The 27,182-nt window shown below is 38.0% G+C and overlaps 1 protein-coding gene across 3 annotated transcripts in view; it reads right to left on the bottom strand.

Moving 5' to 3' along the window:
- Positions 1–27,182, bottom strand: part of LOC127660014 (serine/threonine-protein phosphatase 2A 55 kDa regulatory subunit B beta isoform-like) — a 107,486-nt gene that overhangs the window by 10,374 nt on the left and 69,930 nt on the right. For 2 of the 3 annotated variants that reach the window (XM_052150057.1, XM_052150058.1), the window contains exons 2-6: positions 12,042–12,139; positions 9,552–9,717; positions 8,197–8,309; positions 2,970–3,147; positions 2,364–2,528 (exon numbers count right to left, since the gene is read on the bottom strand). In XM_052150057.1, the coding sequence (XP_052006017.1) occupies positions 2,364–2,528; positions 2,970–3,147; positions 8,197–8,309; positions 9,552–9,717; positions 12,042–12,139 (720 nt within the window). Of the gene's footprint in view, positions 1–2,363; positions 2,529–2,969; positions 3,148–8,196; positions 8,310–9,551; positions 9,718–12,041; positions 12,140–19,462; positions 19,558–27,182 lie in introns of those variants that run through there. The other variant, XM_052150059.1, reaches the window with a different exon arrangement.

The raw sequence follows: 27,182 nt of genomic DNA, 5'->3' as shown, positions 1-27,182 counted from the left end.
TTAACAACCTCAGTAAAGCTAAGGCAAGCATCACTATTACTTATACTTTAGGTTAAGATTTAAAAAACGTACAACTCCAAGTATTACAATTCTGCTGTATATGTGCTACATACATGAAGGCCACCTCAAATCTTGTTAAGAATAGGAGTGCTAATCCTTTTCTAAGCAATCAGATTTACGATTTTTGTCTGATGGATGATAAAACGGGAACAAGGCAACGTTTGCCAACCTGAGAACGGGCCAGGCCTGGGTGTGATAGGCCAATGAAATGGCGTCCACTACCCAGTGGGAAAGCCTCTGTTTGGAGACAGCGTTCCCTGCTTTTGTCCCCCAAAGCAGACAAAGAGCTGCTCAGAACATCTAAAGCTCTGCGTGCGGTCCAGGTAGGTACGCAAAGCACGTACTGGACACAGCAACGAAGGGGCTGGGTCTGCCTCCTACCGGGGCAGCGCTTGCAGGTTCACTACCTGGTGGTAGGAACCTTGGGCACGTAGCCCGGTCGCGGTCTTAGGATCACATATGTTTCTGCCGGACCGAACTCCAGGCAAGTGTCGCTGACAGAGAACGATTGCAGGTCCCCGACCCTCTTGATGGAGGTGAGCGCGATCAGCAGGGCAGTCTTAAGAGAGAGGCCCTGATCCAACTGATTCTAGTGGCTCGAAGGGAGGACTCTGGAGGCCCGAGAGGACTACCGAGAGAGGTCCCAGGAGGGGAACAGGCTTTGCCGGGAGGGATTTAACCTTCAGGTGCCTCTTAGGAACCTGATGATTAAGTTGTGCTTACCCAAGGACTTGCCGTCTACTGCGTCGTGGTGGGCCGCAATAGCAGCGACATACACCTTTAGGGTGGAAGGAGACAGCCTCCCCTCCAGCCTCTCTCTGCGGGTCTTCGGCCCGGAAGCTCCGTGCTGGGGGCACTAAGGGGACAAGAACTTTTGACGTACTCGACGGGGCTTCGCAGCGGGGCGAAGCAGGTAGTACGGCGTCGGGAGGCGAGGACGTGTCCCGAGGCTCTAGTGCTGAGAAAGGACTCGAAGCACTTACCTTGCTCCGCACACCCGGCAGGGGGCGGATTAGTGACTGAGGAGGAGGTCCTGTAGCGGTGTCCTCTGGACTCGTCAGAACCGGCCGGCCGGGGAACAGTCGTGGGGCTGAAGGCGGAGGGTCCGCGTCCAGCATGTCGGGACTGTTGAGGTGTGGTGGCAGAGTGCCGTGAGAACGCATTTGCGGGCCAGGTGACCCAGAAAGAGGAAATTGCTCTGTTAGTGAAAAACGTGAAAAAAAAATAGCCCTCCATGGGGGGACAGAGTGGTCTGTTTACCAACTCCGGAGCAAACGTCTCGATCTCTGGGTTGTCCGTCTCTGGAACGCTTGGGAGCCTTCCGGGTCCTCGAAGGGGTCCGTGAGACGGGGGGCGTGCGCTTCCTGTGGGGTGCTCGACGCTGGTGCTGAAGCTGGGCCCACTCTTGGTTGAGGCGGAACAGCACGTTTTTTTTTTTTTTAAGCCGCAGGAGGACGCCCTCGGCGAGCAGACAGGGCATAGCCCCTGGCGGCAGGTTTGCGGCAGGGCAGGATGTGTGAAATGGCCTCTTCACTGCTGAGGACTGCTGGGCGGAGTCATCAATGGTGCCGCCGAATGGACGTTGACGGGGGCGTTCGAGAAGGTGGATTTTCCTTCTCTGTAATGCACTGAGAACATAGACCCTTCATAAAAATGCTGCCTGCATGTAATCGCAGCCCAGGCACGCAAGGCAGCTATTATGACCGCCAGAAACTACACAGAGGTGGAAACACGTCTTTAAAAAGATGCGTCCTGAAAAGGACGTTCAACGCCAGCTGTGTATTTGCCCTTTTAGAGAAAATAACTCTTTTAAATGCACTGTCGATGCGCCCAGGGGCAAATGCAATGCTGTGCAGTGAAGCAGAAAGCCGCTGTAATGCACTGTAGAATCCAACAGCATGCAGAGCGTCAGAGGAATACAGGAACAGGTGTGACTCATAACAAACAGAATGCACAACCATCGACTCCGGAAAAAAATTCTGAATGAACTCATACTTTTTCCTCGCCTTTATACCTGTATGTCCAGGGGCAGGGTATGCAAATACTATCTGCCAACAGAGGCATATTCGGCGCTCAAGAGAGACCCCTAGTGTCGGTTCTTCGACACAATGTCAACAATACATCTATCTTTATTCCATCTAAGAAATTTGGGGAGAAACAAAATCTTTTGTCCGAGACGAAGTTGATACATAAATGAAAAATAACAGAGAACTCTTAAGTCACCTGAGCTACGAAAGAGCGACCTCTGAGCAATAAAATGTCTGTTGGGACATTTGGTGTTCACAGCTGTGTTGTTGACTCACATTTTGAATGGTTGTCACAGAGCGCAGAGGCCCTCATATCACACAGACGTATGGAGCCTTTACTGCTACTGTAGACGAAGGTGTTGCACTGCTGAGGGTGAAACTCTGCTGCTGTTATCACCTCTGTCAGCTCCTCCATGTTCACTGGCTTTATATCTACAATGTCTGAGGGAAAAGTGCTCAGGAAACCTCCTCAGCAAGCAATGGATCATCAATAACAGTCATTAATGGCAAATGGGGAAAAACAACCATTTAAATGAAATAAAAATGTACATTTAAAAATATTGATGACTTGTCAATTGTTGTCCAATAAAATGCTTGCTTGAACGAAATGCACCTCACCTAATTCCACCGTCCAGCAGCAAATCATGGTTTGGTGGAGTGTTTAAACTAAAGACAACTGGCTATTTATTAAAAGGACAAGCCCTCCTTTATGTCCTACTCCAACCTCAGCTTTCAATAGTATATTTACAGTACATTAACACAATGTTCGGCAAACCATTTCCTAGGATTTTAAGGCATTGGAATGTACCCAGTAATGACTCTCGAAATGTCCTTCCAAAAACAAGTATGGTGTGACCCTTTATGACCCTTGTCCAAGGATACTGAAGCTTCTGTTGGTGATCTCTAGGTTCCACAGGTTGATCCTCAGGTCATCTGTGGACATGAAAGTCTCGTAGTCACTGTTGACAGAGATGGAGTTGATATGGTACATGTGTGCATTGGAAAACACTCTACGAGGTGTGGCATCAACCATGAGATCCATAGGCTGCAGTACTGGCACCTAAGAGAAGGAGAAAAAGAAAGTGTCAGAATAGTCTGTCAGACTATTTCAACAGCCTCTACACAACACAGTCCTCACATTAACATTATTCATATTTTGGCCTAAGAGTACAAAAAATAATGATCAAAACATTTACACTATATGTATTGTTAGAATAAACGATGATTTAATTATCAACTACAAATTTAAAGAATTAAATGAAGACATGACGCATGCTACAATAACATAATTAACTGAGCAAATGTACTTGACATCACTTGGCTAGTTCAAGTGTGTGAATTTGGCAACAATGGACAAAAGTGTTGTGTTCAAATTTCAGAAGTGTATGTCAGTGGAGGTGTATAAGGAGGGGGCGCAATTTTGCAATTTGATTTAACTTCACCTGTAATGTGCGATGCTATTAACATAACACAGAATCGTCTTCAATATTGGCTTCAAGCAGTTGAGGAGAGCTTTTTTTGCTTAGATAGCAGTAGTGGTGGGAGAAGTTTAATGCAGGGAGCTGCACGGTGAAAATTACCCCATTGAAATCAAATTGCATGAATGAGCGATTCTTTTGTTACTCACTCCTGTTTTCACATGACAGAAAATGCACAAAGCACAGCCATGTTTATTTAAAATGCTTATTTAAAGTAATCAAACTATAGCTAAGACTAATTATCGGGACAAAAGGCGTCCCGACTAGCTCCGTTGGGATGAGGCTTGTAAAATAGGTGAATGTCATGGTTTTATCGGGACATCTGTTCACCCTTAATAACACTCATATATTTTTGTCTTTTCCAACTATTAACTGTTTGCAAAGTCTTATCAACCATAGAGCGTAAACAAGTCTGTGGGACAGCTAAAAGACAATATTTGGAGGAGCAAAGAGTTTGTACCATTTCCATGGTATAAAGCTGTGAAGTGAAGTTTTGGTAAACTATAACATAAAAAAAGGCTATTGACTTTCAAAATGCACAGCTAAACTTTTTTAGCACTCTCATCTAATTGGAGCTAATGACCATTATGATGGTGCACAGTGTGGGCATGGCAATTGTTGAGCTGGGTCATCCAATGGGACACATTTAAGAGGCCACTATTCCACACATCCTGCTGTCGACTGGCAGTTCAGAACAGCACCATGCCCCAACTGCAGGTCCTCATTGCATTATGCAGATGCTTTGCGATTTCATTCTGAACTGACGCTGATGTTTAGAGGCAATTTGCCACTCCAAAAGACAGTCACTACCACATCACAGAATCACCTTTGCCGTGTGTGAGTGTGACATCAGCAATCTGTTTAACAAAGCTCTGGAATCACCCTTTAGGCTTTCAAACCACTTTTGTAATTATTCAGCTGCATTTCAGCTGATTATCACAGTCGAGCTGAAACCATTTTGTGGTGGAGGACGACTGCTGTGAGCTTTTAGAGTGGAATAATAATCAGGATGGTTTGGTTGTCAGTCGCACACCTCCGAATGCCATTAGAATTTGATATGCTCTTTGTTTATCATGCTGACAGATTTATGTTCCCCATTCTTAATCTCAGCCTGAGATGGCACACCCCTGGACCAGCAATAGTCTATTCACTGACCTTCGGATGCATACTGTTCACGAAAATGGCAATGGCTTGCTGAAATCCCTAGCTTCAATCTGATTGGCTGGTTTTATGTAACTATCGGGAGTCAGGATGAACAGGCTTTTTATTATTCCGTCAAGAAACAAAAAGTGCAGGGGGCCTGGGTAGCTCAGACTACCACCCCTGGAGTCGCGAGTTTGAATCCAGGGTATGCTAAGTGACTCCAGCCCGGTCTCATAAGCAACCAAATTGGTCCGGTTGCCATTAAGGGTAGAGTCACATGGGGTAACCTCCTCCTGGTCACGATTAATGGTTCTCACTCTCAATGGGGCATGTGGTAAATTGTGCGTGGATCGGAGAGTAGCATGAGCCTCCATATGCTGGGAGTCTCTGGTGTCATGCACTACGAGCCATGTGAATAGATGCGCAGATTGACGGTCTCAGAAGCGGAGGCAACTGAGACTTGTCCTCCGCCACCCTGATTGAGGTGTGTAACCGTGCCTCCACGAGGACCTACTAAGAATTGCTTTTCCCTCATCAGGCCGTATAGTTTTGAGCATGGTTAGTAGAGGTTCAAGTAGCATTTCCACTTGAACACGGTTCGATACTGTATGATTGCAAACCGTTCCTGACCTTCATTTCTCAACACGGTTACTCAGGACAAAGAACTGTACTAGTTGAATGCCTGTAGTGACATGGCAACTCACGATTGGTCACTTGCTCAGTCAGTCCATTCTAATCATGATTTTGCAGCACCTAAATTGAAAAAGAAACTGTAAACATGTCAACGAGCTCAGACTACTACTGAATGGCACGCTTTAGCAACAAGTTCTGTTCAGCTCAATGTTACTAAACTAAACAGTACCACAAAGCAGTCGTAGTGTGTCGGATATGACCATGTGAGCTCACGGTCAAAAGAAAATACTTTGAAAGTCTTAGCGCTCGACAATATGCAAGATGTAATGTCATGCTGAAAAACTAAGTATACCCTAACCTTAAGTAGCCAGTTCTTGACCATAATAGGCTATGATGTGGAACAGAATCTATGCCGATAGTCAAAAATAATTTTCTTTAGATGATAAGTCAAATAATTGTGAAATCTAAGGTGGTCACTGCAGTCTGATGAGAAAATGTAACTTCTTGTGTCCACTTCAGAGGTCTCAATGTAGTTCAAATAGCAAAAAAGTAATGCAGAAAGTGAGGATAGTGGAAGAGACAATGGAAAACAAGGTTTTCAATAATTTTTCTTATCTGCCCATGCAGAGAGAGAGGGGGACTACACCATTTTCCCCATTTTATGTGCCAGACAACATTAGTAGGTCAAACTGCACAAGAATACATTTTGACTCACTGTATTGTTATAAAAGGTCAGGTATCTGGCTTTAAATGGCATGGCGGTCACACCTTGTATCATGTCAGCGCACTGACTGCAGAACTAGTGCACTGCAGACCTTAGGGGTAAAATCACATACTGAGATAAGCGTAATATCAGTGTTGGCACTGGTGACTGCCAGAACACATGACATGTGTGCTTTTCCCTCCTCCCTCAATATGCACTCTTCTACCAGAGCACCACGATAAATTCCTCTCCAAATCTCCAGCACACACACATTTCATGGTCCAAAAGGGATTGCTGGCCGCTCCCTGCCATCACCCCGGTGTCAGGCTAATCTTCCGCCCTGATGGACAATGGTGGAGGAGTAGAGGGCTTTAATCCATTAGGCCATGAAGCAGAAAACAGACACCGCACCAAACATTAATGGGTACTCAGAGTCGTGCACTCTTTGTATCTGTATTCAATTTCGAGGGATGAGTGAAGAATGAGAGAGGAGAGGGAGGAATGATAGTGCCCCCTTCACTGCATATAATCGTCTCTCTTTGTCCTTGTTGTCTGATTATGAATTAATTCTTTTTGGTCGCTAACAGCACATCATTTGTCAGCATCGGCACTGAACACAGCGAAGGAGATTTTCAGATGAGAATGCACACCAGCAGATTTCTAATAATTGTTTTTTGAAACAGACACAATTCTTTGGAGAATGAAACATAACCGTTCAACCAACTGCAATTTCGATAGAATGAACCACGGCATGGTTTGCAGGGTGATAGATGTGGTAAGATGTGGAGTTCTAAGACATGTGCATACTATAATTGTTTGCCACGATTTTGCTGATTGACAAATTTTGCGGATTGTAAAAGATTTCATTTGTTGAAGGGAGAAATCGGCAGTTATAATGGTTTACTTACATTATGCTATTATATTGATAATTTAGATTTCCTCACCCAACCCCAAACCTAAACCTAACCTATTAACAACAATATAAAACATGTAACAATAGGCAGGTACATGTAGTCACAATTATTTTATTTACATTACATTAAAATATATATATTTTTGAAACTGAAGGTTTTAAAAATATCTATATATCTATATAAAATATATATCTATATATCTATATTTTAATAATACAATATATTGAAACTGAAGGTTTTAGTCGCTGAAAATCTTCCTCTTTGTGTAGGCAGTCACATCTTATTCAAAAATATACATCCAAACATTAGTCACAACCGGTCACATGACACATGAGAGCCAATGGTATTTGACATCAAAGTGACATCTAAAATATGGACAAAGGGTGATGTTTTGGTGACGTAGGGAAGAAATAGCTGTAAGTATGTATCGTAGAGACTGTGTTGGACTGCTCCAATGAGGGCTGTCTAACAAACCAATAGGAGCAAAGCAATTCATGAAGTACAGTAGTTTTCTTTGCTATATGTATAAGTATATGTACTTTATATGGTACAGTTTGACATAAAAGACTGTTGATACTATGATACTAAAGTCTGCCTTGGATTTTACCCAAGATCTTACAAGCAACAATATTAAAGGACAGAATAAAATGACAGAATCGCACAGTGTGCATCTGACTTAAGCTGTGCTAACTATAGATTTCATGCTACATTATTGTCAGCTAAACCACTGGAAAATGTTTATTTATATCTTTTAAAATGTATAAATGACCAGATTTAGGTCTTTTAGGATGTCCTACGACCAAATATAGATATTTAGAGACGTCTAATTTTGAAATTTAATAGCTGTGGAGGAAATTGCCTTTTCGATATGAAGGTGAAAGTAAAAATGAGGTGCAAGCTACTATATATATCCAGTACAGTAACTAGGGCTTGGTGATGTATTGAATATTCACAATATAATCACAATGATTTGGCCTGAACTATTGTGAATATCACAATATTTTGAATTTTCTTTTTATTTGGCGTTTTCTAAAAATTTTGCTTATTTCACAACCCTTCAGGGCTACAGTTAATCAAACTAACACCAGAATCACAATACTACAGTAGGTAGTCAACCAGAATGACCCTACATCTGTGTTTAAGGCAACATGGTAAATACATGCAAGCCATCTTGTTCACAAAAATACTACCAGGTGGTGGCTGTTAAGTCAGAATGAAAAAGGCAAGAATAGTTGTACCCGTAATGTGGTGATAGTGGTCGGGTCTCGGATCCTTCCATCTTCATCCTTCAGGTTATATCCCTCCGGTCTCTTATCTCTCTCACTGATCTTCCACAATTTTACAGTTTTATCTAAAAATAAATCAAAACACAGAGAGCAGCTTCAATACACCATTTAGAGATAGTGGGACATAATAGAAGAAGAAATTGGGAGAAAGATGGAAATAGAAGGTGGGCAGTGGGAAATTTTGCAATCTGTGGCACACAATCTGGCACAGGGCTGGCATTGATCCTGCACCAACAGGGAATGAAAACAACAGCCATACCATCTGAACATGCAGAGATGTATGATGACACTGAAAAAGAAAGCCGAATTTCCTGTTCCTTCGTAATATCTTGATTTCGTTATTAGAATCTTAGCTTGTACATTCTGCTCAAATGATTCAAATCATTACAAATCAACAAAATTCTCATGGAACTGTTTGGTTAGCAATTTTTTGGTGACTGGCAGTGGTTTTGGAAACATAATTCAGAGGAAGAAGGGTGAGGCTATTGTATTCAACTGCAAAGAATTGAAAATACTCTATAATCTTCTGAAGGGAAAACAATAGAGCACAACAATAGGGTCCAAAATCCCATTCATTTTCTCCATAGCGAAAATCATTTTCATATACACCTTTCTAGACAGAGCTAATGTGAGCTCTGAGGTTGTTAAGCGATGGATGGTACTAGAGAAGCCTGTGTCAGTTTGTCAGTGTGGTTTCTACTTCATTTAAAAGTTGTTTGATTAATTATTGGATTCTTGGTGAAAAATAATACTACCCATATTCCTGAAGAGAGATCCGCCAATCAGAGAAGTTGCTGTAAACTAGTTACTCAGCAGTAACCACCCACTCATATAAAGTATTGCATATATTGTAATAGAGTCTCCCTACACTCTCAAAAAAAAATATTTGATATATTTTAATATATTTCGCAATTTTTATAATCTTACAGTCAATCATTTTATACAGTACCTCAATGAAGTACAATACAGTACTTCAGTCGCAATAAATTCCTATGCTTCATTAGAATAAGTAGTTTGTTCCTCTTAAAAGTACACAGTCTGATCCCTAAGTAATTTTTGATTTTCAAATACCTTTTTAGCTTTAAATGTAAGTTTGTAATGCTGAACTGGTTTGAGCTGGTTTGCTGTTTTAAAATACTTTGGTTCCAGAAATATTTTCCTCATTCATTTTTTTAATGCTTACCGATTACCATGCTAGTGGAACCATTACTCAACCTACTCAGAACCGTTCAGCCTGATGGTGGAAAAGTTCATTAAACTTATGGTTAATTAAAAAAATGTTTTATTGAAACCTCAAGTGCACTCACCATTGGTGGACAGCAGGAAGTATGCAGCATTTTGTTGAGGCAGCCAACGAATCTTATTGATCTTCTCCTCAATCTCTAAACTCTTCAGGTAGTCAAACTCCGGCTCATGACTCTGAAACGTGCTGTAAACATTGTACTCCCCACGTCTGTGCGGCTGGTTCTTGCTCTGTGGGAGAGAAAAGAGAAATGTGTCAAATAAATCCAAATCCAACTGTCTAGATTGCCAACTTTGTTGATTAGACCAGCACAGCTGGGGACCAGAACATGTTGTGTTTTGGACACTGTTACCAAGCATGGGCTGCTGGTGTGCTGGCGCCTTCACCTGACTCTATCTAAGTGTCTCATCGGACATTTAACCTAGAATTGTAATACGCGTACAAAACCGCGTAATATCATCTTGCAAAACTTTGCCACAGACACATAATTTTCATGAGATCAGGCTGGCTTTATCTGTTTGCACATGCACAGCGATTTGAAGAGAAGAATTTGTGTTCATTCTTGAGTATATAGGTGCTGAATAACCATTCTCAGATGCAATCTCTGGACATTCTATTAACATTTAATGTGAAACAGAAAGTCCAGAAGCAGAAAGTTGATTTTGGAAAATAATTGGTGGAATGTGGAATTGCTTTAAACCTGGTTACATGTGATAACAGAGCTAAGAGCAATGCATGCTTAGTGGTAGCTAAAAACATAATCTGCCAAAAATATTTAATAAACAAACACAAGGAACAGAGTATGTGTAGTACTCTGTGAATGGTGGGTGCTCAAATTCTCAGGAAATTTGCAGTGCTTTGTCTGGGCCTGTGAAAAACCTATAAAATGCTTCTGATTCTGTTTCCAGCTAATTGCAGGTTTCCAGTTCACAGTTGACCAGTTACATTAATGCATTCACAATCAATGGCAGCATGGAAATAAGGAAGTGTTCATGATGGGAACCATCAAAATCAATAAATGTGAAACCACTCATGCAGTTAAATTAAAGTAAACAGAAGGGTAACGAGAAGGAGGCCCTTTTTAAAGGGGGTGTGTTATGTGTGTGCGTGTGTGTGTGTGTGTGTGTGTGTGTGTGTGTGTGTGTGTGTGTGTGAGTGTGTGTATGTGTGTGCGTGTATTTATCACTTTGTGGGGACCAAATGTCCCCATAAGTATAGTAAAACCTGAAATTTTTGACCTTGTGGGGACATTTTGTCGGGTCCCCATGAGGAAAACAGCTTATAAATCATACTAAATTATGTTTTTGAAAATGTAAAAATGCAGAAAGTTTTCTGTGAGGGTTAGGTTTAGGGGTAGGGTTAGGTTTAGGGGATAGAATATAAAGTTTGTACAGTATAAAAACCATTATGTCTATGGAAAGTCCCCATAAAACATGGAAACACAACATGAGTGTGTGTGTGTGTGTGTGTGTGTGTGTGTGTGTGTGTGTGTGTGTGTGTGTGTGTGTGTGTGTGTGTGTGTGTGTGTGTGTGTGTGAGTGTGTGTATGTGTGTGCGTGTATTTATCACTTTGTGGGGACCAAATGTCCCCATAAGTATAGTAAAACCTGAAATTTTTGACCTTGTGGGGACATTTTGTCGGTCCCCATGAGGAAAACAGCTTATAAATCATACTAAATTATGTTTTTGAAAATGTAAAAATGCAGAAAGTTTTCTGTGAGGGTTAGGTTTAGGGGTAGGGTTAGGTTTAGGGGATAGAATATAAAGTTTGTACAGTATAAAAACCATTATGTCTATGGAAAGTCCCCATAAAACATGGAAACACAACATGTGTGTGTGTGTGTGTGTGTGTGTGTGTGTGTGAGCGTGTATTTATCACTTTGTGGGGACCAAATGTCCCCATAAGGATAGTAAAACCCGAAATTTTTGACCTTGTGGGGACATTTTGTCGGTCCCCATGAGGAAAACAGCTTATAAATCATACTAAATTATGTTTTTTGAAAATGTAAAAATGCAGAAAGTTTTCTGTGAGGGTTAGGTTTAGGGGTAGGGTTAGGTTTAGGGGATAGAATATAAAGTTTGTACAGTATAAAAACCATTATGTCTATGGAAAGTCCCCATAAAACATGGAAACACTACGTGTGTGTGTGTGTGTGTGTGTGTGTGTGTGTTTATAAAATGTAGGGTTTTGTAAAAAAAGCTGGCATGTCCCAATGTGGCTGGATTAGCTAACAGTGTGCACCTTTTCCACAGACAACAAATTTTATTTGATTTAGTGGCTAAATAACTCAAAAAAGCTTCATGTTTGAGAATGTGCACGTCCGATTAAACCTGTGGTTTATTAGATGCCTGTGTTTCTTTAAAAGCCTCATCTGTTTTCAGATTGTGTGCCCATTGAATCCTTGTTAAATGCCACAGGAATTATTGTTACAGGGTGAGGTTCTGAGGTTTTTCTCTTTCTCGGTCATACAGTAAGAAAAGTACAGATTCTTTGACCTGCTGTCAACATGCTGTCTACATGAATCTGTGTATAGGAAAGATTTTATGATCTTACCTCTTGTTCCCTTTGGAAAACTACCACTCTTCCTCCTTTGTCTCCTGTAGCCAAGAGCTCTCCTGTAGAGTTGAACTCCACAGTAGAGATGATGTCAGCTGCAACAGAATACAGTCTTTATGATTACAATGCTTAACATTTTATGTAAGAGATAATGTAGAGTCAGTCATTATCTACTTCACATCATTGTCTTGATCAACCTTTCAGTGTTTATTTAATGAGAATGACCAGCTGACTGCACATTATCCCACTTACTACAAGATTACTTAACAAATAAATAATAAAATGGACATGAAATATTGATCCTTATTTTTAGAGAGGTCTGAGTGGTCTGATACAGATAACTGATACTTTACAGCTTGTTGTGGCCGATAACGATAACTGATCATTTTACTTTTGACGTTTTAACCCTTTAAAATGGAGCTGCTAGCGGTTTTTTTCAATATTCACAATTGAACCAGAAAGTATGTCTGTATTACAGATGTTATGCTGATTTGATTAATAATACATTAGAATAATCTTGCTCAAATTGTACTGTGCCCTTAAGAGGACACAATATTTAACCATGATATTTGTAATTAAACTATAGCGATAATACAGGAAAATGAAAATATTAATAAAAACCATAATTTTGTGGTTATGTTTTTACAATACAAATACCATAGTTTAATTCATATAGTTTTACTATAGTAATATTATAGACTATATAGTAACTATAGTTTTTGGCGGAAATAGTTTTTCTATAGTAATATTGTAACCATTACTGTTGTAGGCTAACCATGTTTTGTTTTTTGGCGGAAACCATGGTTTTACTATAGTAATATTGTAGTAACTAACTACGAAACGTAAGTTAAGTAACCATGTTTTTTTAGCCGAAACCATGTTTTTAATACAATTCACTGTATCCATATAGTATCCATGGTTGTACTATAGATTAACCATGGTAATTGTTTTTGTTACTATGGTTTTACAAATATTTGTAGTAAAACCATAAAAACAAACACAAAACAGCCATACCATCTGAACATGCAGAGATGTATGATGACACTGAAAGAGAAAGCCGAATAAAAACACAAAATTATGATTTCTATTACCATAGCTTTCCATTTCCTGTATTGTTAATATGGTTTTACTATGAATATCAAGGTTAAAATATGGTTACTACTTTAAAACCATGTTCAATTTATTCCAAGGGAATGCAAAAGTACCATTTCTTAAAAACATTTTCCTGCCCTGTCCTCTAAGGGGCTCTGTAGTGTCCACATGAGAATTTAAGTTAATCCTGATGAATGTTGAAAAAAATAAAATAAATAGGCATGATAATAATAATTACATTTTCCTAGTTATCAACCAATAGTATATCGGCTGCCAATATCATGTGTACCTGTAGTTATTTTAGTGAAATGAGCAGTGTTTGATAAGTTACCTCAAATGAAAATGTTATTACTAACATTACTAATTACTTTTCGAAAACAAATTCAAAATAATGTCTATAATTTCTTCTTGTTCATTGTTGCACACAAGTCATACACTCAGCACTGCATGTTTCTCCTTTATAATTACTTAAAGTGACTCTGCAGCTGTCATACAAACACAAAGAGACATATATATATATATATATTAATTTAATTAGTGATTAAATGTATTCTACAAAAATACTATTATTTTAGAAATATGTTTATCCCAGTAATTTAATTAAAGTAATTAAATTAACTGAAAGTCAGTAACTGTAATCTGATTACAATATTTTTAAATGTAATTTATTACACTACCTTTAATACTTTAAAAAAGTAGTTCACTTACAGTAACTAATTACTCTGTACTTGGATATGAGAGACATGAAACCATCACAGCTATGTAGGAAATTGGTTGCCTGGATCTATCCATTTGCGGTCATTATACAAAAATATTTGACCAAGCAATACTGCGATTGACCAAATATTTGGTCAAATATATTTAAAAAGACAATATATGTAATTTTACGGTAAATTTAAAAATATATATATATTTTGTAATGTTAAAATATGATTTTCTGTATAATTAACAGTAAAAATGTATATTATGTTTAACAAGAGAGTACATGTATGGTAAATTATTGTTAAAATGACGTTAAAAACAATAATCGGGCATTCACAGAATTCCCTGTGTGACCCATTTCATTATATTTTATGGGATTAGTTATGTTTTATAACATCACATGACAAATACAGTAACAATACAACAGTTTATTTACTGAAAGAAGTGCATTAAACAAATACACATATCCCCATACACACACTCAACTTGCATCAATAAAAAAAAAATGTAACTACATTATTTACAATTTGTTTTCAGGTAAAGCCTACATTTCATTTTCAGGATGTTCATATATGGTACAAAGAGCTGAACAAAGTCTTCCCAATTGCCCTTAGCAATGCAAGTTAGTCTTTCCAGACCTGTACAGTCGGATAGCTCCCTTATCCACATTTTCAAAGATGGAGCATTCATACTCTTCCAACATAGTGCAATAGCTCTACTGGCTTGAAGGAGTCCAAAGTCCAGAAGTTTAGTCTGTTTCAATGTTTGTATAAAGTCTATCGGATATATTCCAAGAACACAAAGTTTAACATTCAAAGGGACTTTGGTGTTAAACATTTCCAACAGACATTTCATAACCTCCTTCCAGATGTTTTGGATCTTTGGACATCTCCAAAGACAGTGATATAGAGTACCATTCTCATCTAAACATTTAGTACACTCATCTGGAATATTAGCAGACATATAATGAAGTTTGACAGGAGATATGTACATTGTCATTAACCACTTATATTGGAGTCATTTAAACCTTGTAATTATTGTCTCTGTTTGCACTTTTAGACAAGCATCATTCCAAACTGCCTCACCAAAGACTTCTTGTATATCCATTTTCCAAGCATTTAATTTGTCTAGTGTTGATATTGTACTATAGTTAACATTATGGTATAATATATAGATATGTGTCCATTCCCTTCTAAATTCACAAGTGTTATTTCCTCTAATTCTGATAAAGGTGGTATACATGTTATCTGTTCATATTTTGATGACATGTAGCTTTTTAACTGTAAATATTTAAATATTTTTTTTGGGGGGGGGATTAGATATCTCTGACATAATTGATCAAAAGAAAGTAAAAATCGATCATCATAAAGATCATCATGTTCCGAATAACTTTTATATTCCATGACTTAAATCCTCCATGTTTCCTATCAGGCGTAAACTGTTCATTACCCCAAATAGAAGTACATTTAGACAGTGCAGGCATATCACCTATATGTTTATGTGCAGCATGCCAGACTGAGATTGTGTTTTTAAGAAAATAATTTTTTGTGCACTTCTTCAGTTACTTAATATCCAAGGAGTGTAGATACAGATTTAATGGTAGATTTGGAACGGACTCTTGTTCGATGCCTACCCAGGCTGGGGGTGCTTTTGTATGGAAATAATATGATGCTGAGGTCAGTTAGGCAGCCATATAATACCATCTGAGATTGGGAAATTTAAGCCCTTCCCTCTCATAAGGCAGATATAATAGTTTAAGTTGAAGTCTAGCTTTCCTGTCATTCCAGATAAATTGACCAAATAATTAGTTACATTTGTCGTAAAACATGTTTGGTAGTGGCAGTGGGAGTGCTTGAAAATAAAATAAAAATATGGGTAGAATAGTCATTTTTATTATATTTATTCGTCTGAACATGGATATAGGCTAATTGGACCAGCTATTCAATTCTCCAGTTATTCTGTCTACCAGGGGGTCATTATTTGTTGGGATTATTTCACTGAGGTCAGGGGTGATTTTGACACCCAAGTACCTGAATCCTTTAGTCAGAGTATTGACTATGGGATTATATCTTTCTTCCTTATTAAGAAACATTAATTCTAATTTTATATGCAGAAAATTCCCAATTCTACTTTTTACCTTTGTCAGGAAAAATATGTAATTTACATATAAAGAAATACGATGATCTTTCCCCCCAATTGTAATGCCTGATAATCCTGTATGCATTCTCACTGCCATGGCTAGGGGTTCGACTGCCAACACAAATAGCAGTGGAGACAAAGGGCAACCCTGACGGGTGGATTGTTGTAAACTAAAGGGTCTCGAGATGGTACTATTAACAATCGTATAACAATCAAATCCATTCGAGAAAAGTTTCGCCTAATCCGAATCTTGGGAGTACTTCAAAAAGGTAATTGTATTCTATCCTATTGAAGGCTTGACATGCATCTACTTATAGCATTGCTGTGTCTTTTGCATTATGCCTCATGTAGTAAATTAAAAACTTTTCTAATATTGTGATAACCTTGTCTTTTTTGTACAAAACCTTGTTGATCATCAATAATCAACTGAGGAAGATATTTATCCAATCTTCTAAAAAGCACTTTACATAGTATTTTTGTGTCACATCCCATTAAACTAATTGGTCTGTAAGACAAGCATTTTTAATATTTAAGTTATTATAGCTAATCTTAATGAATCTGGGAGCGTTCCTTCAATAAACGATTCTTCATACATGTCAAAAAGTGGCCTTACAAGTTTTCTCTTAAATGTTTTGTAAAACTCTATTGGTAACCCGTCCGGGTCGGGTGCTTTACCACTATTAATGTCCCCTATACCTCACAAAGGTCTTCTGTCTTCAATGGACTGTCTAGTGCTATTTTGTCATCATCTGATATAGTCTGAAATTGTAACTGGTCAAGAAATGCGTTGTGAACTTTTCTATTTTCCGTATATTCTGATTTGTATAGCAATATATAAAAGTGTCTAAAATTATTATTAATCTCTAATGGGTCCATAGTTAAGTTGCTAGATACTGATTTTATACTATTAATTGTTCTTTCAGCTTGCATTTTCTTTATCCTCCAGGCCAATAATTTACCTGCCTTTTCCTGCTGATCATAGTATGTTTGGCTAGTCCACATTAGATTATTTTGCTACTTTGTCTGTATCATAATTAGCTCTCATGACAGATAGATTATGCTATTTTTCAAGGTCGTTGTCAATATTAATTTCAGTTTAGCTTTTTTAATATGGTTTTCTAATGCTCGTAATTCTTGGTTGTACTGTTTGGTTTTAGAACTTGTATAACTAATAATTTCTCCTCGCTTTAAATGCTTCCCATCAGATGCTGGCTGTGGTTTCGTCCGTATTTAATTCAAAATATTATCAATACAGCTTTCCACAAATGTAACAAATCCTGGATCCTGTAACAAATAAACTTGTAATGTCCATCTTGAACACTGCTCAAATCTACCTAAATGGATCTATATATATATATATATATATATATAGCGGCATGATCACTAATTAATATACTATTGTAACAGCATTCTTTTAAATTAGACAGTAGTTCCATAGAAATGAAAAAGTAATCAATACATGAATGAGTTTTATGTGAGCTTGAGTAACAGGAGTATTCCCTTTTGTTCGGTTTCTGCATTCTCCAACCTTCAATTAATCTTAGATCCTTCATATAGTCAATCAATGTTTTTCTAGTTTGTACATGAGTTGTATAAATTCGGGTGGATCTGTCCAATACTGAGTCGAGGGCAGAGTTAAAATCTCCTCCGATAATATTAAGTCCCTCTAATGTAGACAGTTAAAAATAATCGTTAAAAAAATTATGGGTTGCCATCATTGGGACCATAGATATTTATAAGATTTACTTTTTGTGACAAAATATTACCTTGAACAATAATATATCTTCCAGATGGATCTTGGGTAGTTTTTGTAATTTCAAATTATATTGATTTGTGTATGAGGATAACTACACCCCTTGCATTGAAGTATTAAAGGTAGCATGAAATACTTCTTTCACCCAAATAATGTATGGCTAATGCAATCAAATGTGATTCCTGTAGAAAAACGATTTACATTTGAGATATTTTATCCTATTTAATACTTGTTTCAGTTTGGCAAGCTTTCTCATTCCCCGGACATTCCACCTTGTGATTTTAATATCGAAACTACTTTTCTGTTTCGTTTTCACCATAAATGATTAGTTATGTTTCTTATTTTTACTATCAGTTATTTACACTGGAGTGTTTTGTGTTATATTTGATGTAGTTTAGTTAAGGTTTATTACATTATTTTAATTTCACATGTGTTACCCTGATGGTGTTTAGTGTTTGTGAGAGTGACACTGAGCACTGTCTGCAGGTTAATATATCAAGCGTATTATTTAATATCATAAATGAGAGTAATGCATTGTAAAATATACAGGCATCAAAATAACATCATGTAAAGCCTGAAATGTGGTTACCGTATTTTTTACGCTGAATTTCTGGCAACTACAGTGCCCGTTTTCTACCGCAGCTTTAACAGGATTTTTTTACAGTGTAATGATTAGGTCTGATGTGCATCTCAATTCAGAGAACAACTGGTCTAGAGAAAAGCCTACCAGAACATTTTATATCAAGACACAGTAATATTGCATTCAAATAATGCATGTTGTCTCAGTAATTCTTAAATCTACTCTAATATCTACACCATTCATTACAAAGTGTTGTTACACATTTCTTTCTGCAAAGCCAGAGCACAATAAGCTCCATCAAATCTATTAATCACAGCAGAATTAAAACCTGGGTTCTTATCAGCTACAGTGATTAGCATTAGTAAAATGTATTATTTGTCAAAACAACATGTGATTTGTGGGGAAACATCAATTAATCCTCCATCTTAATCTGCATGTGTTAACATGCTTTAAATCTGTTGTAAAATCTGCCTCTCTGAATAAATTTAAGCTGTCGATACCAGCAAAAAGAAGGGAAGAATGGCATGCTGTTCTACTGCCCAACATTTGTGTGAAAAATAGGTCAAATGAGACTTATGAAATGTATAGGATTTTTTGTGTATACAAATGCATAGCCTGAAATAATCCCCCAAAATAATTTTTAGAGGAAGATTAATTGTTTTTAATGTGATACCTTCTTTACAGAACCCCAGGATACTTAAACAGAGAGCAAATGCTGCCATTTCTGCATCATATTCAGTTCAAAATTCTTCCTCTCCGCCCCTCCAGAGAGCCATCACTCCCCTCCTCCGACACAGACAATGATTTGCTATCCATTCATTATCGTCTGACACAGAAATACACAACATCCTTCACATTCAACACTAAATCCTCAAGATTCACAGCCAAGGACCCAAACTGCCGTACAATTTACATACGGAGGATTAGCGAAGACATCTAATAAATCAGATTCCAGAAAGATTTATTCTGATGTTCATACATACAGTGTGTACATAGAAAAGCACATTCAGAGCAAGGAAGCTTATGCATCCATCACAAAGCAACTCTCCATCTTCTCCCAGCACATAAAATGAGCAAAAGTGACAGATTTTGTGACTCAATGCATTCTACCAAATACTATTGGAGTACTTATAAAATAGGAGGGTCTCCTACCTTGAAGAAATCTCCTTTTATCTTCCTCAAAAAGATGCATCTGTTTCACAAGCTGAAGCTTTGTAAGGTTGATCAACTCAATATAAAGAAAACAAATTCTTAATTAGTCTGCATACAATTGTAATCTAAATGCATGTTTTTGCAGAGGTTGTGTCTTTAGTGCTGTTCGCTTATGAAATATGGAGCAATAGATGTAACAAGTAGGAAGGGGTGCTTCAATTTTTTTGTTTTTTATATACCCACACACACACCCTCAATGGATTTATTGCTTGCTAAATTGAAAATGGGAGGAAATGGTTGCCATGGAGACCCTTTCCATTTCTGTTGTGCTACATTTGACTGAAAGACTTGTTAATCAGACTAAATGCATGGTTTACAGTCAATGGTACACTGAGAGAGACGACTCTATATATTCCCATACTACAGGGGCCAAGAAAAACATCTAAAAATATTATGTATGTACACAATATATATATATATATATGTGTATCCATTTTAAAATATATTATCATATTTGAAGTAGGGCTGTTGATTTAATGCATTAATCTGGTGCGATCAGTTATATGAAAAATAACACATTAAAAACATCAATGCAATTAATCATGTCCCCAACCATTACATAAATCCCATAATAAGGAATATTTCTATCATCAGAGCAATTCAAGCCTGATGTACCACTTTGATGTTTTTGTGAATATGTGGCATTAAGGGGCAGTCAGCACAACTCTGGCAGAGCAGTCTTCCAAAGATGACACACTCGTACGCTCAAAGACATCCAGATAAGGCACAACAGAACACAGAATTCTCAAGACCGGTTTTTGACATTTTCAAACTACGATTAACTTGCCATAATGTCCTAAAGCAATTAAAGGCGGTCGCACACCAGATGAGAATCACCATGCCGCATTGTGATGTGGCTAGGACACATCCATGAGGTTCATGTGGCAGACAGTACACACAAAAGTTAGCAAGGTTTTTCACTTCTTAAAGAATGAACAAGGCTAGAGTAAATAATATATGTCCATTGATAATGATTTGGGTCGAATTTAGTGGAAAATATTTGAGTTGAGCTCCGTGGCGCAGCAGAAATTTGAGCAGCCTCCAGAGTTGTAGGTGGGCACCGCCGCTTACAGACGGTGTGCATACATTCATAGAAAACAATTGTTTTGAATTTTAGAACGCGCCATGTCATGCTCGAGATGCCAGTGTGCTGCCCCCTTAAGACTAGTGACGCTGAATGACTAGAGCTAAAGACGCTAAAATGTAGTGAGATGCGACCAAAGTGAGACACTCCAAAGGCATCCGTCTGAAGCATAGGTACACAGACTAACAATTCAAAAATTGTGCAGATGGAATATGGCTAATAATAAGGGTACATTTCTCTATATTTAATATGCAATTAATTTGATTAATTAATTGTTACATTTTTTAAAAGATTGACCTCCCTAATTTTAATACGTACATTATATATAATTATTTTATAATATATATTAATATATATTTAATAAAATTATATTCAGTCATATATCTTTATCAAATTTATATAGATATCGCTATAGATGCTATACTAATTTAAAACAAACATTCCATTACAAATTATATTATCAGCATAATAACATAATAAGCACATAACTGGTAATCTGGTAATCAGAAGTTTGCTGGTTCGAGCCCCACAGTCACCACCATTGTGTCCTTGAGCAAGGCACTTAACTCCAAGTTGCTCCAGAGGGATTGTCCCTGTAATAAGTTTCCCTGCAAGTTGCTTTAGATAAAAGTGTTTGTCAAATGCATAAATGTAAATGTAATTCTGTAGATATATTAGATGTAGCTAAATTTATATATACAGTATATAGATACAGAAACAATATTGGTTATGTCAATTGAAACCACCATATAACCAGCTTGTATAAAATTAAATAAGGAGGAGTCTACTGTTTTATTGTTTCCTGTAACTACACGAGCCTCCCTTTTCTAACGGTTAAGTATGGAGAACAGAGCGCTTAGTGGTGTGGTTAGGTGGGGTGTCAGAAGACTCCGGCCCTCCTTTAAATGAAGATGATGGAGGACTCTGAATGAGGATTAGGACACAGGGGTCTGTTGTTTCACAGAAACGTTACTGAATTACTGATGCATTGTCCAATAGTCAGAAGATCTGTCATGCACTCCCTTGCTAATAAATAAAGCAGGGATATTCAACCTGATGTTTGAGTCCATTGATCTGGATGCTGTATTTCTTATCTGTGCCTGCAAAAAGACTATAGATCCCCCCAGATTTTACAGCTTCTTGAGGGAGGGTGAGTTGAGCTTGGGGAATACATTCACTACAGTCACACTTAATAAAATACTAAATAGGCTTTCATCTTGTTGTTCTTTGTTTCTCAATAGTGATCAACTTATCAAAAGAGAAAAAAGAAGCAAAAAAGCTTCTAGTACAGGGTTGTATAATGACACACTAGAGTTCTAAAGACTAGTAAGGTGCCTTGCTTTCTACTGATTTGAAATGCTTTTAGTTATGTCTACTTTTCGGTAAATAATTGTTACCTGTGATGCATTAATTGCTGCTTCTGGAGGCAGCTCACTAGGTTTTGGAACAGAGCAAAGGTAATGATACAGCTTTTCAGAGCAGCTGCTGTATACAGCAATATTTCATTAACTGTTAAGGTGCGCCTGACAATAAACACACCGCTTTGCAGCAACGCAGACCTTTCTCTCATTATAAACACATTAGCATGATGCAGTCTGTGACGGAAGAAAACTGATGACAATGTTTTAATGAGTTTGCTCAATTACAGACACATTATTCCTCATCTTGCTCTTAAGGATGAATGGGAGAGTGCAGAGCAGAGATAGAAAACTTGAGGGGGAGGGGCTAAAATCAAAGCATCTGTTGACTTAATAGAGACTGATTTTATAAAAGCAATTTCAAGGCTTCTTGACCAGGGTCCCCTTGCACATTACTGTTTGACAAGGAAATATCCAGGACAAGACTATTTTAAAATAGCATATCCCTGTTTTACTTGCTTTGACTCCCCAGAACTAGGTCACATTTCAGGCCAAAATCAAGAGAAAAGAACTAAGAAATTATATTTTGCAGAATGTTTTGAAAATTAGGACAATTTGAGAACACTTTTTTGAGAAAAGATTTTTTCGCAATGTGACACTATCATTTATCTGCAAACGGCAATGCAAAAACACTCATTATTATTACTGTAATGTGAAGAAAATAATGTAATGTAATGTAATATTATTCAAACTGTTAAGTATTTATTAGGATTTTGAATTGAATAAATGTTTTTAATTAATTAATTGCAGAGTATCCTGTGATTGCATGTTTACATGCCAATCATGTTATTAAAATTTGGGCAAAATCAGTGGACTCAAATGGGCAGATTCAGTTCATATCAAGCTTTACTGGCAAGAGAAACTTAAGTGTACATTGCCTATGCAGTATTTGACAGTCTGTACATACAAATATAAAACAAATTTGATCCTGCCTTTCAGTATCTATTGCCACCTTCCTGTCTCTCTCCAGTGGTTTCGCTTTTGACACGGACTGGTTCAGATGGCATTGAGTGAGCGTCTTCGGGCGATGCGAAGAGATGAGGCAGCTTGCCCGTATCTCTCCCACACTTGGCTCACAGCTTCCAGGTAAAGTCTCCATTCTCAGTACAGTAAATCCACACCCTTGTTTATTATGCTCGGGACATGTGTCGTGCGTAATGAATAAGCATGCATTGCTCCACGCAATCAGTTTCTGTGCTAGTATATGCAGTCGAGTTGAGCGTGTAACTTTGAAAATTTACATATGCCAATTTTAGCCACATGAAGTGTGGAAAAACATTAGTGAATTTCAGGAAGTGAAAAAAAAACAGACTAATTAAATTAGTTTAATTTATTTTACATATTAACGGTCAATTATCAAATTAAGATGTAAAATTTCCCAGCCCTAGTATTTTTACATCATTAAAATAAAATAATCATTGTATTATAGTAATTCTTTATTTAAATGACTGAATAAAAGTAATTCAAATCTAATGAGAATTACCATTGAGAATTATGGCAATTACAAAACCTGTCTAGAACACATTATGGTAATGAGAATTGCCTAAAAGCTTCATGATCTTAAAAATCGAATTTCTTATTTCTTTCTTTTAATTTTGGCATGAAGTATGAAATATGTTCTTGAGAGCAAGTGGAGAGCATTCATTGTATCAAAAGGAATCAAATATCAGGTCTAATGTCCTGCGGGTTAGTCAGCTACTTTGAATATCTTTATGCATTGCTGGCCATAACAAAGTGGGCAGTGAGTTACAGAGTGCAGTCAATAAATCCTGCCGGCAGCCGTGTCTGCAGCAGCAGGGTCAAAGTTCAGGGTCTCATATAGCAGAGTGCTGCTGGGAGTGAAGCGATCGCTCTCGTGCTGTAATTTGCAGCCGCTCTCATTACTCACGCACTATAAAGTGGGTTACCGTGCCAACCTGTCTAATCCCAGCACCCCTGGCGACTGTTCGACATGTATGATCATGGCTTCCCCAACACCAAGGCATCATGGGAAATACCAAAAATATAATGTTCTGGATAGCATACTGCCATACTACATGTACTCCTTCTAAAGTATGGAGTATGAATCCACAGTGTTTGGATTCTCTGTAGGCATGGAATACCTGGATCACAATACCTTATTAATTTACAAATGTATTTTCTTCACTTTTGCACACACAAAATAAGAATGAGATAGAATCAAGATCATCATAACAAAGTATTAAATGCCACTGAAGGCTATGCAGTGATGTAAAGGACAAGACCAACAAGCACTGGGAGGGTAAATTGCAAATTGAATGGGTTTTGTGGTATAGTTTCTACTATCAACCCTCAAATAATATGAATATCTCATTGAGGTTTCAGCATAGCACAGCTGTCTGCCACATAAAAGAGCGACTGGTTTAGGCAAAAGTAGGTCAGTGGGAGTCTGCTCAGCCACTTGCAGCCTAAAGAACATCCAATCATGTTTATTTTAAAGTTAAGCCCAAATGAAACTATTCTGTGCAGAGCCTGAGTGTATGTGTATGTCTGCAAGGAATCTGCAATTACCACAGAACCTGATAGAGCACTGTGTTGTAATATATTGTTGCATGTTCAGCGGCGTCTCTGAGATTAGAGCCCTTTTGCTGAGCTCAGCACCTATAAGGATCAGTCTGAAAAAGAAGATTACTGCCTTAACTTCTCTGTTCTCTGGTCATATACATTAAGTGCCTATAAAGAATGAAAAATTGGTTGGTTGACCCCTAACAGTGAACAAACAGTGTTAAATGGTCAAGATTGTATGGGGTGGATTAAAGGGTAGTTCACTTAAAAAGGAAAACTCTGTCATCATTTATTCACCCTCATATCATTCCAAACCTGTATGACTTGCATTTATGCATTTTTAAGCATTTATGCATTTGGCAGACACTTTTATCCAAAGCGACTTACAGAGCCCTTATTACAGGGACAATCCCCCCGGAACAACCTGGAGTTAAGTGCCTTGCTCAAGGACACAATGGTGGTGGCTGTGGGGATTGAACCAGCGACCTTCTGATTACAAGTTTACCAGTTATGTGGTTTAGACCTCTACACCACACCACCACCACTCCTTCAGACCCGAATTTCTTCCATGGAACACAAAAGGAGAGGTTAGGCAGAGTTCCTGTAGCTCAACCGGTAGAGCATGGCGCTAGAAACACCAAGATCATGGGTTTGATTCCCAAGGAACACACAAAATTATACAATGTATACCCTGAATGCACTTTAAGTTGCTTTGGATAAATGCACAATAAAAATACCATAAAAGTAGTCCAGACTAGTTACTATTAATTACCTATTAACTGAAAGCCTTCCTCTCTGCTGGAGCTTTCAAATCACATTCACGTATATTTAGATATACACCAGATTTGATGTAAATTATTCTAAACGCCATTGGTTCTCCTTTGTCTGGTGCAATCTAAATTGCTCTGGATGCAGCAACTTTAATATACGTTTCCTTATAGGAAACTATCTTATTGATTCAGAGCATTTGGAATATAGCGCACAAGTAGCCTTGGGCTCGATGCCTTTTTCACGCATTGATAATCTGAAGGTTCTCCCGATGATTATCAATATATATCAGTATTCTTTAAGATATAAATTAGGCTGTTTGTTGCACAATAGTCTTTATCTTTTCAAATATTTTTCTCAACACAACTTTAAAGTGTGAGCGCAGGGTAAACTACAGGGACACCAGACGTGTCTGGCTGACGACATGGTGTGTTCTAATATTTGAGACAATTATTCTTCACGAAAGTACGCACACACCACCAACGTTCAGCACCAAAATTCTGAAGTGCTACTGTTTTCCATTAAATTGGACCTAAATCATTATCCAAGGACAAATATTATCTATTCTTGCCATTGCTGGATGATATATTGTGTTCATTCTTGAAGTACAAAAAACTTTGGACTGCCATCTGCTGTGCTGCATCAGCTAGTCCTGTGTGTGTGTGTGTGTGTGTGATCGTTACCAAGACCGGCTTCAGTAAATTTTATATCACCCTCTTGTGGTCTCCCAGCGCTATTATGCCATACTGTTAAACAGAAGCCAACTGAGTGAATTGGAAAGCACGCAAATTAGGCCTCTAATTCCAATGTAAAATTCCCCCTATTCACTCTCCATGCACTGTTGCCTTGTTATTTAGATTATAGATTTAAACGCTGACCAATAGCTGTGTGCACAATGTTCTAACTGGCTTCTGTTGTGAAAAATGTTACATAAAGTCACAATCATATAGATTATTATTGTTAAATGGATATCATAGAGCAAACACAGACAGCTCTTGATGTTTCTGATTTTCCTGTTCATTCTTTACCATTAAAATCAAATCATATTGATCAACCAATCTATACTTTTCAGCCAGGACAGCAAACAAAACAACAAGCAGTAGACTGTGCCTGATGGTTATTTATATTCCTGGATTGTATCAACTGATGACTCCATCGATTTGCTTTAAGTCTATGTCTGGCAGTTTCAAAGGCAGTGGAATAAAGGGTTGCCTTCGGCCGGCTGCTAAATGAAGCAGGTCTGGACTAATTTCACCAGACACGGGCATGATTTGAGCGGGTAATAATAAGCTTGACCACCTGCTGATCGACAACAATGTCAGTGATTCTCTGATACACACAGTCATAGCGAAGTCATAGTCATCCATTCACCACTGCAGACAGAATGAGACCAAATAAAAAAGCTAATTAACCTTATTTCTTGGAAAAATGCCCTGTGGAAATGAAAGAGAGAGATGGTGCAGGACTCTTGGGAATGATTTGTTGGTTGTGTGTGTGTGTCTGTGTATCTGAGACAAGGGCTGTAAAACGAGATTGCATGAAGGGGGCTGATCTTCTAAGAGGGGGAAACTTGGTTTGAATTTCACACGTCATTAACAGATACATAATTTAACTACAGATGTGGTGAACTAAAGCCATGGGATGCCAGATAAAACACAAGAAAAGTGACAGACAGTGTATGTACAGTGCCTCATTAAACTGTAGTGCGTCTTCTCTCTTTGCCAAGAAAAAAAAAGCATGAATGGCTAAATATAAAGAGAGAAATTAGCTCTGTTCCAAAAACTAGTAACTAGTGAGCCTAAGCTGGTTTGCTGGTCTCAACTGGTTTCCAGCTGACAGACTTGCTAAACTAGCTGAACTCCACTGG

Source organism: Xyrauchen texanus, chromosome 19 (assembly GCF_025860055.1).
Source record: "Xyrauchen texanus isolate HMW12.3.18 chromosome 19, RBS_HiC_50CHRs, whole genome shotgun sequence".
NCBI lineage: Eukaryota > Metazoa > Chordata > Actinopteri > Cypriniformes > Catostomidae > Xyrauchen > Xyrauchen texanus.
Note: the sequence above shows the minus strand (reverse complement) of the source record. Positions and strands in the feature narration are given on the sequence as shown.